Source organism: Aulonocara sp. 'chitande type north' Nkhata Bay, linkage group LG16, assembly GCF_057382095.1.
Source record: "Aulonocara sp. 'chitande type north' Nkhata Bay isolate Kocher_YH1m ecotype deep benthic linkage group LG16, A_spYH_male_GT1.1, whole genome shotgun sequence".
Lineage (NCBI taxonomy): Eukaryota > Metazoa > Chordata > Actinopteri > Cichliformes > Cichlidae > Aulonocara > Aulonocara sp. 'chitande type north' Nkhata Bay.
Window position 1 is genome coordinate 15,744,816 of NC_141359.1, and position 12,171 is coordinate 15,756,986.

Sequence of the window (12,171 nt, forward strand, 5' to 3'; positions counted from 1 at the left end):
ACACTAAACCATATAATCTACACATACAGCTAATTACAAATATGTATTTGTTTTACGCTAATACAAATATATTCCACTGATTTCATTTCCTTCAAAGTTAATCCTGTAATGTGAATAAAAAGTAAATTTTTGAAGTAAAGTTACACCAATGGTGGCAGCAAAATTTTTATAATATGAATGGTCATTACATTTGATAAGTTGATAATAACCAAAATAATATTTGTGCCAGTTTACTTGAACCTAGAGAGATTCATTAATTCTACTGCTTCTTGTACATTTCTTTTTCGAACAATCTAATAAAAGAGCAAGGGAAGTAATAATATTGGCAGTGGTCATGTTCACAGGACAGGCTCAGTTTGTTTTTATGTCAGCTTCCAGCAGCTCTAATCGTGTGGCACAGCAGAGAGAAAAAATGCGAGCTGAGAGTGCTGGCAGCCTTTCTGTCTAAATTATTGTCACTCTCTCTGGCTTATTAGAAAAACCAGCCCCAGAGGCTTTACACAGACCTTTAATTGATTGGTCTAGCAAAAGGTTTAGCCCAGTGACAATCTGTGTGTCTTTATGCTCTGGGGTGTTTGAGAGGATGTATAAAATAGAAGTAAAAACAGACACTTTTTGAATTCACAAGTTTTAATTCACTTCAACACTGAACTGAACTAAGATTTCATCAGAACTGCATTTGAGTCTAACCCTGATTCCTGTCATACAGAAAAGCACAACGTAATGATATAGAGTGATTGATGTAAAAATTAAAAAGGCAGGTCGTCTTTCTGAGTGTAGCAGCCGATCGGGATAGTCAAACGAGACACTATCCATGCTCAGATATTGTTTCCAACATACTATTTACTTACACATCTGCAAGAGACACCAAACAAAGAAAGAAAAAGAAAAAGATATTTGCTTTCTTTTTAAATAGTCTTGTGACTGAATTTGCTTTTCACAATAAAATGAACCGATTCCACTGAGTTGTCTTAAGGAAAAAAAAATCTCCAAACTGGCTCAAACAATTAAACTCACTCAGCAAAATAAAAGTATATCAACAACAATTTATCCCATGTCGGGTATTTACAGACATTAAAAGTGAAGAACAGAGTAAAACCTGCCACATTTCTTTAATGGCTCATAAAAGTAGATTGTCATCAACTGCAGAAAAAAGCACATTTTTACTTTCTTCTTTTTCCAGCAAATTTTCTATTTATGTGAAAAAGAACTATAAAAAAACTCAAAGAAAACTGGCATAATACGACTTGACAGGGCTTTTTTTTTTCACCCAATAACACTCAGTAACTGCTTCTTTTATTTTCTTTCGCTCTCTCCGCTCCTCTTCTTCCTCTTCTTGTAGGGCAGGGCACTCTTAATGTCTCTTGTTATCCAAACAACCGCCCAGTTCTGCAAACCAATATTTAAAACCATGGAAATAAAAACTAAAAATAGCACGCAATGACAGCATCTCTAACCATAATAACAACAATAATAACAATAATGATAATAATAATCATGGATAAAGATAGCAATAAATAGGGTTGGTGAAGTTTAAGTGCGGGTAGGTGTGGTGAAACACAAGACTGTGGGCACCAATTAGAGAGAGGAGAGGAGGCGGGAGGGAGAGAGTGAGATGGAGAGGAAGAGTGGAAGGGGTGGACTACCACATAGAGAAAGACTGATTGTTTGCTGCTCTGTTTCTTCTTTCCTAACATTTTTTCCCTCTTGCACACGAATGTGAGGGTCCCTCCACGCCACATCCTCTTCGCTGTCCTCCTGCCAAACTGTCCACTGCTCCTCTCCACACTCAGTTTTAAACAGTTTGTCTTTTGCAGCTTTGAGCGGCGAGACAGATGGATGGGAGAAGGGGGACGAGAATACAGCACATCCACTAAATATCAGGGTCCTTGTGATCAGTAAGTGCTAGATTGGACTATTCTGGAGTGTGACTGTGAGGCAGAGGCAGGGAGTATGTGTGTGTGTGTATGTCGGCCTTTACCACAATGAAATAAAGCTTGAAGATGCACAGAGAGTGCTGTGTACCTGCGGTCTCAGGCAGGCAAAAGTATTAGCAACATCAGCGTGTGTCCTGAGGATTTCGTCGTTTTTGTCGAGGACCCAGCCCACCAATTAAGTTCTATATGACTGTGCTCTGTCTTTAAAGAGGAGGAGCGTGGCTTTCCTGGCTGATTAGGATAAATTGGTGCGATTGTTTCGAGGTCAGAGTAGAAAAAGTATTTCCTACGAATGAAAATCTGGGGTGAATTATTTAAACGTTCCTCGGGGGAGTATTCTTTCACATTTATACAACTACTGCCGTATCACAGCACACCAATAACCTGTTTTCTTCTACTGAGGTAATTTCACTCTACAAATCTGCGTTTGGTACTGTACACAGTCTGTCTGATCATTTCAGATGTACAGTGTTTCAGCCCAATGCTGTCTTGGTTAATGTGCCTGGGTAGACGTTAACCTTCCTTTGCTGCCACCCTCCATAATTTCTTGAGTAATTCCTCACTTCCTATCACAGAACATACGTTTCTCGTGCTTCTCTCTTTATCTCTGTCCTCTCTGTTCGTCAGTCTCTACCTCTGGTAGTCAGCCTGCTCTCGAGGACTGGATGAGGAGCTCCCGGGTGCAAGAGGTCCACTAAGCCTGCCTTGCCCCTTGTCCTTGCAATCCTCCTGAGCCGCATTGGACCCTAAAGACAACTGGCTGGAGTTGGAGCTGGAGGATGTCGGAGGCTGGTTCAGCCCCCCACTGCTCCCACTGTTCCCCTCAGTGGGCTGGTAGATCTCCTCAGCCCCATCCTCGCTCGACTCTGGGTCCTCTGAGCCCGAAAGCAACTCCTCTTCCCTGTACTCGCTGACATCAACCCCTCCAGTGGCGGCAGCACCCTCGCCCAGGTCTTTGAGGCGGCCGTGGTGCTTGACGTGATACCGCTGGTTCTGGAAGAACTTAATGATGGTGTGTTTGGGTAGGTCAAGCTGTGCGGACAAAGTATGAATAGCCTCCTGGTCTGGGTACAGGCCAACATCCTGGATGAAGCTCTGCAGGATACCCAGGGCCTCTAGAGAAATCTAGAATACACACAGCCAAGTGTCAAAAACTAGATAAAGAAATGAACAAACCCACATAACAAAATGCAGAATGGGAAAACACGATAACCATCGGTACCTTGGTGCGCGATCGGGGCTTCTTGTTGCTTCCAGCACCGCCAACAGTGCCAGATGCAACACCTGTAGGTCCTCCACCCATATTCTGTGACCTCTCTTCATTCGCTGGGGCAGACAATGGTTCTTCACGCATTGGAGACAGGTGATGCTCCTTCATGGGGCCTGGGGGTGGCCTGTGAAGTGCCTGGCGAGAAAGGCAAAAGAGCTGATTAATGGGGCACAGTGACCCCTGATCAAGACTGCAGCCAGGAGCGAGAGTGCACACTATTTGATCTAAATGTATATAAATGTGTTGTATGAGCATTTATGTGACCGTGGGTTTTTGCACTTTATGCCTCACATTTGATCAGAAATACAGTTTTGCACCTGATAAGTGTTATATTCAGTTTACAAAACCCTGTATGTTACATAACATCTTATAAATCATCCAGTATACCGCCCTCCACCTGCAGTACACAGTAGCCAGGGCTGCAAGGTGAACACAGGGTGAGAACAAGTGCTCACAGTGTCATGGTCTATTAAGCTGCTCCAAGGCTGGCATTCAAACACCAATGCATTCTGGTTACCTTTGACCTAATGTGTGTAAGATTAGCTCTAGTAAAACGCCAACCACCTGTTTGCCAGGAAGTCTCTTATTTACAAACTTATGAGACCCAATCACTATTTAACCAGCAAATTCAAAGCCTCAGAGGGGCAGAGGGTAGAGGGGGAATGAGGACAAAGGAGTCATCATCTGCAATTGGTGCTTAGATAAGGTCAGCAGAAAGCAGCTATTGTTGTAGTTTGATAGTAGAGGACAGGAAACACAAGGAGGAAAACTTGTGAGAGTAAATGAACAAAAACACAACAGAAGAACATATAAGGTACCAAAAAACCAGCAGATAGAGATAGAGCAGAATCAAAACAATTAACTTCATTAGACTGTAACTGACACTCTATTAAACGGACACACCAACAGAACTGCTGTTACTTGATAACATAGGGAATTGGTATCATCACCATATTTATGAACAAAAGAGCTCCAGAATCGAGAAACTGAAAAACTTCATGTTATCTTTTACTTGATTAGACTTGTATTTATAACAAGTATTCAATAATGAATCAATATTTCATATACAATATACGCTGGCTCTCTTTTAGAACTTCTCTTTTAATAAAGGGGTAAACAGGAGTTTAAAAAAGCATATTCATTGTAAACTACTTCAGCACATTAACTTAGTCACTGTAAGATCAAAGTACATTAGCACTGCTTTTGTGCTCATTTGATCATAGAGGCTATTTTTAGGAGTATTTCATACACATCATGCTAAAAACAAATTTTTCCTTGTTATAGTTACTCGTCAGGAGAAGCCTCCAGACTGGCTGGCTGGTTATTGATCTGTTCTTAAATCTGATCTGGTTGATTTTTACTTTCATATAAAATGAAGACATTGTGTCAAACGCAGCCTGATGAACCAAAACTTAGTTTAAGAAAAACAAAAACAAAACTTCTACTATTGCTGCTTGAACAGCTGGTGCAAGTGTACCTGGGTTTTTATCAACTCAGATTATTCAGTAATCCAGGTTATGACACAAAGAGCTCAAAGTTTAGCAGGATTTATGTGTACAGAGAGCTGCAATAGAAATACATAGAAAAGCGGAGCTTGTGCCGAGAGGATCCTCTGGCTGTCAGGATGGGCCTGATGGCCGTGTGACAGCACTGAGGAGGACCGGATGAAGTGTTCGGAGGGAACGTGGGGACTTTGGTTGTTTGTCAGAAGGTAGTGGCTGTTGTGAGAGCGTTGCGGTTCTGTCCCGCCCGCTCACTTTAAGAGCAGGGAGGGGCCTCCCCACTGGAATGCCCAGCTATAAATCTGTGGCGCATTAAAATTAAAGGACCCACATAAAGATAATAGTCATTCACTTTTCTCTCCCTCTTTTCAATAATAACAGGGTATTACTTAAATAATATCGAGGGCAGGCCAGACCATGAAATTGCTCCAATTTCATTTCTGGGGCTTTATTTCTGCAGAGGGGGGGGGCATTTACAGGAATTCTGTAGGTTTTTCCTTATTTTGCCATTTTTCAAATTGACGGTTTTAGATATTGAAGAAAAAAACAGAAGACTGTAAGAATGCGACAGACTAGCAATACAAAGTTAGAGGCAAAGACCAAAAAGAGAGGAAAAAAAAGAGTCTATCCCTGTTCTAATGAGGACCACACAGCCACAAATATCCCCCATACAAACATACTGAGACACTTAATAGCTAAATTGAGGGTAAACCATAGAGGGGATTGTGAAACCTACCACCCCAAACACACTCCCACACAGACCTTCATCATTTCAATGCTTATTTGAGCTGACGGCAGGGACTCTCGGATCAGGGGCCGCACATGCATGCATCGACAGAGGAGCCTGGACTCCTACATGTTATAACGGATATGTTTGAAAGCAGAGGCGAGCACACAGGGCTCCTTCAAAGTTCACCTCCAAATGCTTCTTATCTGTTGTCTTATTCTGCCATACCTGAAGCTTTTCTGTCTCTACCTCCTTTCCACGTCTGTACTCACTTCTAATGCTTCAGGACACTAATGAAGCGAGTCCCGGCCAACCCAACACGACTCCAAAAATTCATAGATGCCAGGAACCCCTGCTCCCACCTCCCCGTGTCCTCTACCTACACCACTCTCTAACTACTTTCTGCAAGCCCTGATTCAGTATTTAAAATAAATGTTTGTACCACACCAAATTTGATTTACCATTTATAATAAATTAGGATCCTAGTTGAATTTTGAGCAGTTCAGCATCATGATCAAACACTTTTGTTGTATATTTTTCCTAAAAACTAGTTTCGACTCGATTTGTTTTGATTGCCTTTTGCATTTTCCACTTTTTACGACTTCAGTCTAACCCTCTGTGTCTTTGCTTCTTGAGCTCCACTATTTCTCAATTAATCACTTTGTTAATCACCGTCACCATACTGGATTCTGTCATCTTACAGAATCCAGTACGGCAAACTCTGGGTGTGTGAGAAAGTAAAAAAATCATGAAACCAATTTTTGGCGAAGGTAATTAAAAGCTAAAACTGAAAAGAAAATCAAAACAGCAAGCCGTGGTCATGTGTCATAGGGGGCTGACCTACAGTCTGGGGTTAGTTACCTAGACTAACTGGGCAAGCTGGAATCGTTGTAGATCACAGGCAAAGAAGTTCTGCTAAAATGCTTTTCATTGCCCAACTACCCATCATTTTTCATTGCCATATGAAGTTCACAATAATGATTCATAAGGCAGCCACCTCTCTGGTAATGATCTGGTTAAGTTTAGGGACCAAAAGTGCTGGGTTACAGTTTGGGAAAGATCATGGTTTGGGTTTAAAACCCATATGTCTAAGGGCAGGGAAAGATCATGGTCATAACTAAATGAGGACTTGCTGTACTCTGTTAAGGTCAGGAAAAGACTGTGGTGGTCACAGGCTCAAAGAAAACAGCAGCAGTTCATACATGTAAGAAACAGAAACATACGAACATGGTCTCCAGTGGAGAACGTGACGTGTTGATACGGCATCCTGATCCTGTTTTTAGGAAAACACCCACTGTGACATCCAGAAGTCTGATGTTGTAGATATCAACTTGGCTACTATTCAGTGTCGGAAAAATTCAGTATGCAACATATGAAAAAGTACATGAAAAGGAACCAAAATGCTAAGATGCATGCATTCAGTGGTACCGAGGAGTGCAACATGAACCCGGCTTTAGTTTGCATTTTTTAAACGTGAGCAATTTAGCTGTTAACGCGACCACTGTAGCATCATTCTGAATATAGACTATTAAAAAATTGTGTTTTATGATCTGACCGAGAAACCAGCGTATACTGCATGCTCAGTAACGTGCACTGGTTTATCCTTCCTGTTTTTCTAATGGGGAACATAATTGACATATTGAACATGATACAGTATTTAAAAAAGACTTGAAATTCACAAGCGAGAGTATAAACTCACCAGAGAAGCCTTTACTCGGGTCATAAAGTATTGGAGTTGCTGTCCCATTTTCGAATGAGCAAATTTACAGAAATATTCACCAAACGTAACATGTCAGACGTGATCTCGATTATGCTACAATTATTCTTAAACGTTTACAGTTTATTTGGCCTGTTTCACCTTTAGTCCCCCTTCCCATGCAGTCCAGCTTGCCTACTTCTCACCATTAAACGTTGGAAAGGACTACATGTCACTTCAGAGCAACACAATACAGCCCTGCTCTCCCAAAACCACAAGCACTGGAGCCCAGCGCCAGACCAGCTCTTCTTGTGGCATGATTCAATATTCCTGAAAAACATCCCCCCCTCTCTCTCTTTCCTTCTCACTTCTCCCCTCCCTCTCTCTGTCTTTCTCTCACTCTTCTGGCAGCGCCGTGAGTGCACTGCAGTGAAATGAAAAAGTTTTCTTTAAAAACGTAAATCAAGGCAAATCACGACGCAGAACTATGAAAGAATTATAGAACATGAAATATTCATCTTCCCCTTAATGAGCTCTGGTCCTGCAGGACCTCTAACTCTCGCTCTCTGTCTGTGTGTGTTTTGTTGTGTATGCGTGTGTGTGTGTTTGGTTGTGGGTGGGGGGGGGGGGTGACCACAAGAGACGGCATTAACACAGAGATAAATATGTAATGAAGGAAAAATCACTTTTCTGTTGGTTTTTTGCATGACTTCACCTTTCCTGTTAATCAGTGTGTTTTTTATTTTCCCCCTTTTCCCTCCATCTCTGTCTCTGTCTGTCTCTTTCACTCTTGCATTTAAAGAAGTGTGTGTGGTTGCGATTCATGGAGACTGGATCCGGACTAATGGAGTAGATGAGTCACTGCACATAACTTTTTTTTGGTATAATAATGTTTCTTTGATGAAAAACTGTATACACGTAATGTCACTGAGCGCTGGGGTCATGTGTGTATACACATGCACGCACTTGCATTGTCGCATCTTTTTTTCATTCAAACTGTGTGTGTGGTATTCATTCCATTTATCTGCAATTAAACAATTAACTTAATTGTGGTTTGCCAAAAAGCCCAAACTCCACCCTGCAACAGTGAGTGAGGCCACCGGGATGCACTGAAGACTGAGAGACAAACCAGGAGGAAAAGAGAGAGGCAGATATGTTGTCTGGAAGTGAAATGGATAGACTACACAAACTGAAACTGAAAAATGCTGCTTTATCATTTATCGTACAATTATTTTCATATTTTGCAGCGCTAGATCTGCATGAATGTGTGTTTGGTTGTGTTTTTTTCTATTATTAAGCCGTTTTTATTGACAGTGTTTGAAAGATTGTAACATGATTTGTGAGACTAGTTTAGTCATGAAAACTGTCGTTATAAAATTACTTGTTACTAATTACTAATTACTAATGTTATGAATTAACCATCACCATGGATGGAACAGATGTGCCACTTACTAGTGGGCTACCTAGGTAGCTTTTGCTTGTTTACATTAATGGTAATAGAATCATATCTGAGCAGAAATGCTAGCTGGCTACCTCGTCAAATCCCTGATCCATGATGCTAACTTGTATAACAAAGTAAACCTGTGTAATCTGACTTGTGTATGACAAATGCTATTGATTTTCTCCATAACAGTACAGGTCATACAGGCCTAGAAATTGATCACCTGACGACCCTCAGCATCATCTGTTTACTGGGGGAAAAAGTATATTCCCTGACATGTTGGTGAGTGGGTGCCAGAGGCCACTAGCTGTTGCTGGGTGAAATCAGTGGGAGAGTGGGTGCTGCCCCAAAACTTTCTGATGTTTGTCTTTGTCGCTAACAGTTGGCTGCGGTCGCCCACAGTTAGATGACACAAACTGTTCTGCAAACGTTGTCTAACTAACCACTAATCCATCTATCCATTTTCCTCCACTTATCACGGTCATGTGGGGGCTGGAGCTCATCCCTGGCCAGGTCGTGGAGTCAAACTCATCTGCTAGAGGCCAAAACAATCATTAAGTGATAACTGATAATAAGAGTATTTTCTCTGGAAGTTACGCAGAGGTCATTTAACTGTTTCCTTTAAGACATCTAAGCTGGATTCTATCAGTGGGGAAAAGACTTATAACTACATTTACCAAAAGCAAAACAACATGATGAAATCATTTCACATTAATTTTTATTGCATTAAATTGTTATGGAAGCTCAGTAAGATTTTAGACATAAGATGCTAGACTTTGCTTCAAAGCTCTAGTGTTATTTTTTAGCAGACATTAAATGGCATTAAGCGAAACAGAGTAAAAACAAGCAAATAGAGTCGACTATAGACCTACGCTTTATTTGTACAGTCCTTTTTTTTAATCTCTTGGCAGTTTTTTTTCCTGCTGTTAGTTGTGATCAACTCTGTGAGAGCTGATCACAACAGTTGGTGTCAGTGAACAGCAGCACGTGCTGTCCAATGGAAGTCAGAAATATAAAAGCTTACACAACTCGCTGACAGGACACATTTTGACTTTCTATAATAGGAAATTATGTCAAAGGTGGTTCTGTTTTATTTCCAGTAAGTCGTAACAGTGAGCCAGCATGCTAAGTAATTTAGCTGTCGCTTAAAACTGAGGCAGCTAAAGGAAATGCTGCTATTTTATTGTCTACACCAAAGGAAGGTATGGGTACCATTGCTTTTTACGGTCCAGAGAATCTATTGTTTCACACACTGAGAGTTTACTCATCATCAGCACTGCTCGGCTGGTGAAATCAGTTGTGTAACGGCTCTGGTGGGAACTTTCCCAGCTCTAGGAAAAATAATGCCTGGTGATGTCATTGAGGTTGTTTTGGCATTGGGTTGGGTTTGGAGATTTTTATTTATTTATTTATTTATTTTTACAGAAAACTTGTGTTACAAAATAAGGGTGTGGAGTTTAGAAAAATGGGGGGCGTTTATCAGGCAGGGAGGGTCCAATGAAGATTGATGTTTCATTAAAGACAGCATACAGTCCAGTGAACAGGCTTGACCCATAAGTCAGTTTGTATTTGTCTAGTGTCCCCATTTAGATCACTATTGTTTTAAACACCACATACCTACATCACCTCGAGACCCTCGGTTTCAATGGCTCTGCAGTACTAAATCATCGTGACAACCCAGGAATGGGCCCTGTGTTTTTCTTATCTAATGCTCATATTTTCACAATTTTTTTTGCAAAACAATTTGTCCTACTAGTAAAACAAGTGAGTTAAGAATGTGCATGATATCTTTCATAATATGGTAATGAGTTCATCAATCATTTCCCCCCAAAAAGCGTTCATTTCTTTCAACAATCAGAATGCATATGATTCCCTGCATAGATCTGTGTGCAAAGACAGCTCAAAAATAGCTCTGATTCAGAACGTCAAACTCATTTTACATGGTGGGCCACAGTCACTGTACACAAATCTAACTACACATTTAATCAATGAGATATCTTAATATAAGATTTCCACATGATAAAGACATGTTTGTTGTAGTAAAGAAATCTGTCACAACACTTTGGCCTTAAATTGTATTATTATAGAAATATTATCATTACAGAAACAAATATTATTACAGAAATAATTTAATAATTTTGTGTGGTATGAAATGCCATCAGCAGGAAAAGCTGTGAAAATTGTGAAAATCCAGTTAAAAGTCTAAGATTTACGTTGTCCTTTACATTTTTCACAGTAATCCAATGGACAGATTTTGGCCCCCGGGCCTTATGTTTGACACTCCTGCCCCAGAGCTTATGTGGGAAGATTTCAGTTCTTGCAGCTTTGCTGGCCTGAAATCTCACAGTTAAGTATTGTTTGGAGGATTTCACACAGAAGTGTTCACTGTTATATTTTTTATAATTACAGCAGAGCCAGTGTAGCAAACCTGAGTCTTTGAAAGATTTAAGTGAAAACCTGGATAAAAAATTGAGGCTTTGTCTGAAGCGCAAGTCAGCCTTTGTCCTACAAGTGACTATTTATCTATTTGCATTGTTAATGAACCACAATCATTCAAAGAACAGACAGAGTTTGACCAACTCAAGTTCAAAAGTGATAGAAAATAAACTGTTAATCTACACGTCTGGAAATTTTAGAAAACATAAAAAAGTACAAAATAATTAAGATGCTGAAGATGAACTTTGACCTCCTTTTTTGGAAGCTGTGTCACATTATGATCACTTCTTTGCAAAGAACATTGACACTCAGGTTTCAGTTGAGGACTGGAGAAAGAAATGGGCAGTTTGTTATAGAATATTCAAAAATCTTTTTTTCACTCTCAAAAGATTGTGATAATAACTGCAAGTTTAAAACATAATGACATGATCTTAACTTTGATAAGTCTGGAGCATTTATGATGTTTTCTTCAAAAAAATACTTTTGTATATATTTTTCAAACATTTGCCAGACTCGTGGCATTTGACACATTCTATGAAGTGGCCCCGCTTTGACGAGACAGAAAACAGGAGCGATTTGTTTTGGGGGTTTGGAATTAAGCACCGCTGGGCTAAAGCGAGACACAATGAGTGGAGTAAGGCTTGTAACTTCTGATTCTAGTCCACCACTCCTGGGGTCTCGGCCACTGTGAGCGGTCATACATGCACACACATAAACACCTCCAGACTTGCAGCAGAAATCAATTTAGCAAAAACAATAAAGTAATTATTTATAAGGGCAGACTCTGCCAAATTAGCTGTGGGACGCACTTAACTGCTCGAGCCATGTGAGTGAGAGCTGTAGAGCCAACGCTGGGGCTGTGTCAGTCATGAAGAAATGTGATGCTCACTGAAGTTACAAATACACTCTTACAGCACCTACACACTTCATAGACACGCTCACACAGAGCCGCTAGCATGGTACCGCACATACAGTCCAGTACAAAGCACACACACACACACAAACACACACACACATCAGTGGTATGTGAACATTTGCTTCAGAGAGCAGCACTGCGTTCATTTTTCATGTGTATCCCGGGGTTGGTTGTTACAGTTTTAGAGACCTTCTTATTGTCCAAACACAACAGAGTGCTCACATTACCAACTATCAGTATGAGATT

At 40.6% G+C, this 12,171-nt stretch overlaps 1 protein-coding gene across 2 annotated transcripts in view; it reads right to left on the bottom strand.

The window, feature by feature from the left end:
• Positions 1-612: 612 nt before the first annotated feature.
• Positions 613-12,171, bottom strand: part of satb2 (SATB homeobox 2) — a 50,605-nt gene continuing 39,046 nt past the window's right edge. Inside the window, exons 13-14 of one of the 2 annotated variants that reach the window (XM_086266759.1) lie at positions 3,160-3,342; positions 613-3,062 (exon numbers count right to left, since the gene is read on the bottom strand). In XM_086266759.1, the coding sequence (XP_086122885.1) occupies positions 2,568-3,062; positions 3,160-3,342 (678 nt within the window). In that variant the 3' untranslated portion in view covers positions 613-2,567. Of the gene's footprint in view, positions 3,063-3,159; positions 3,364-12,171 lie in introns of both variants that reach the window. The other variant, XM_086266758.1, reaches the window with a different exon arrangement.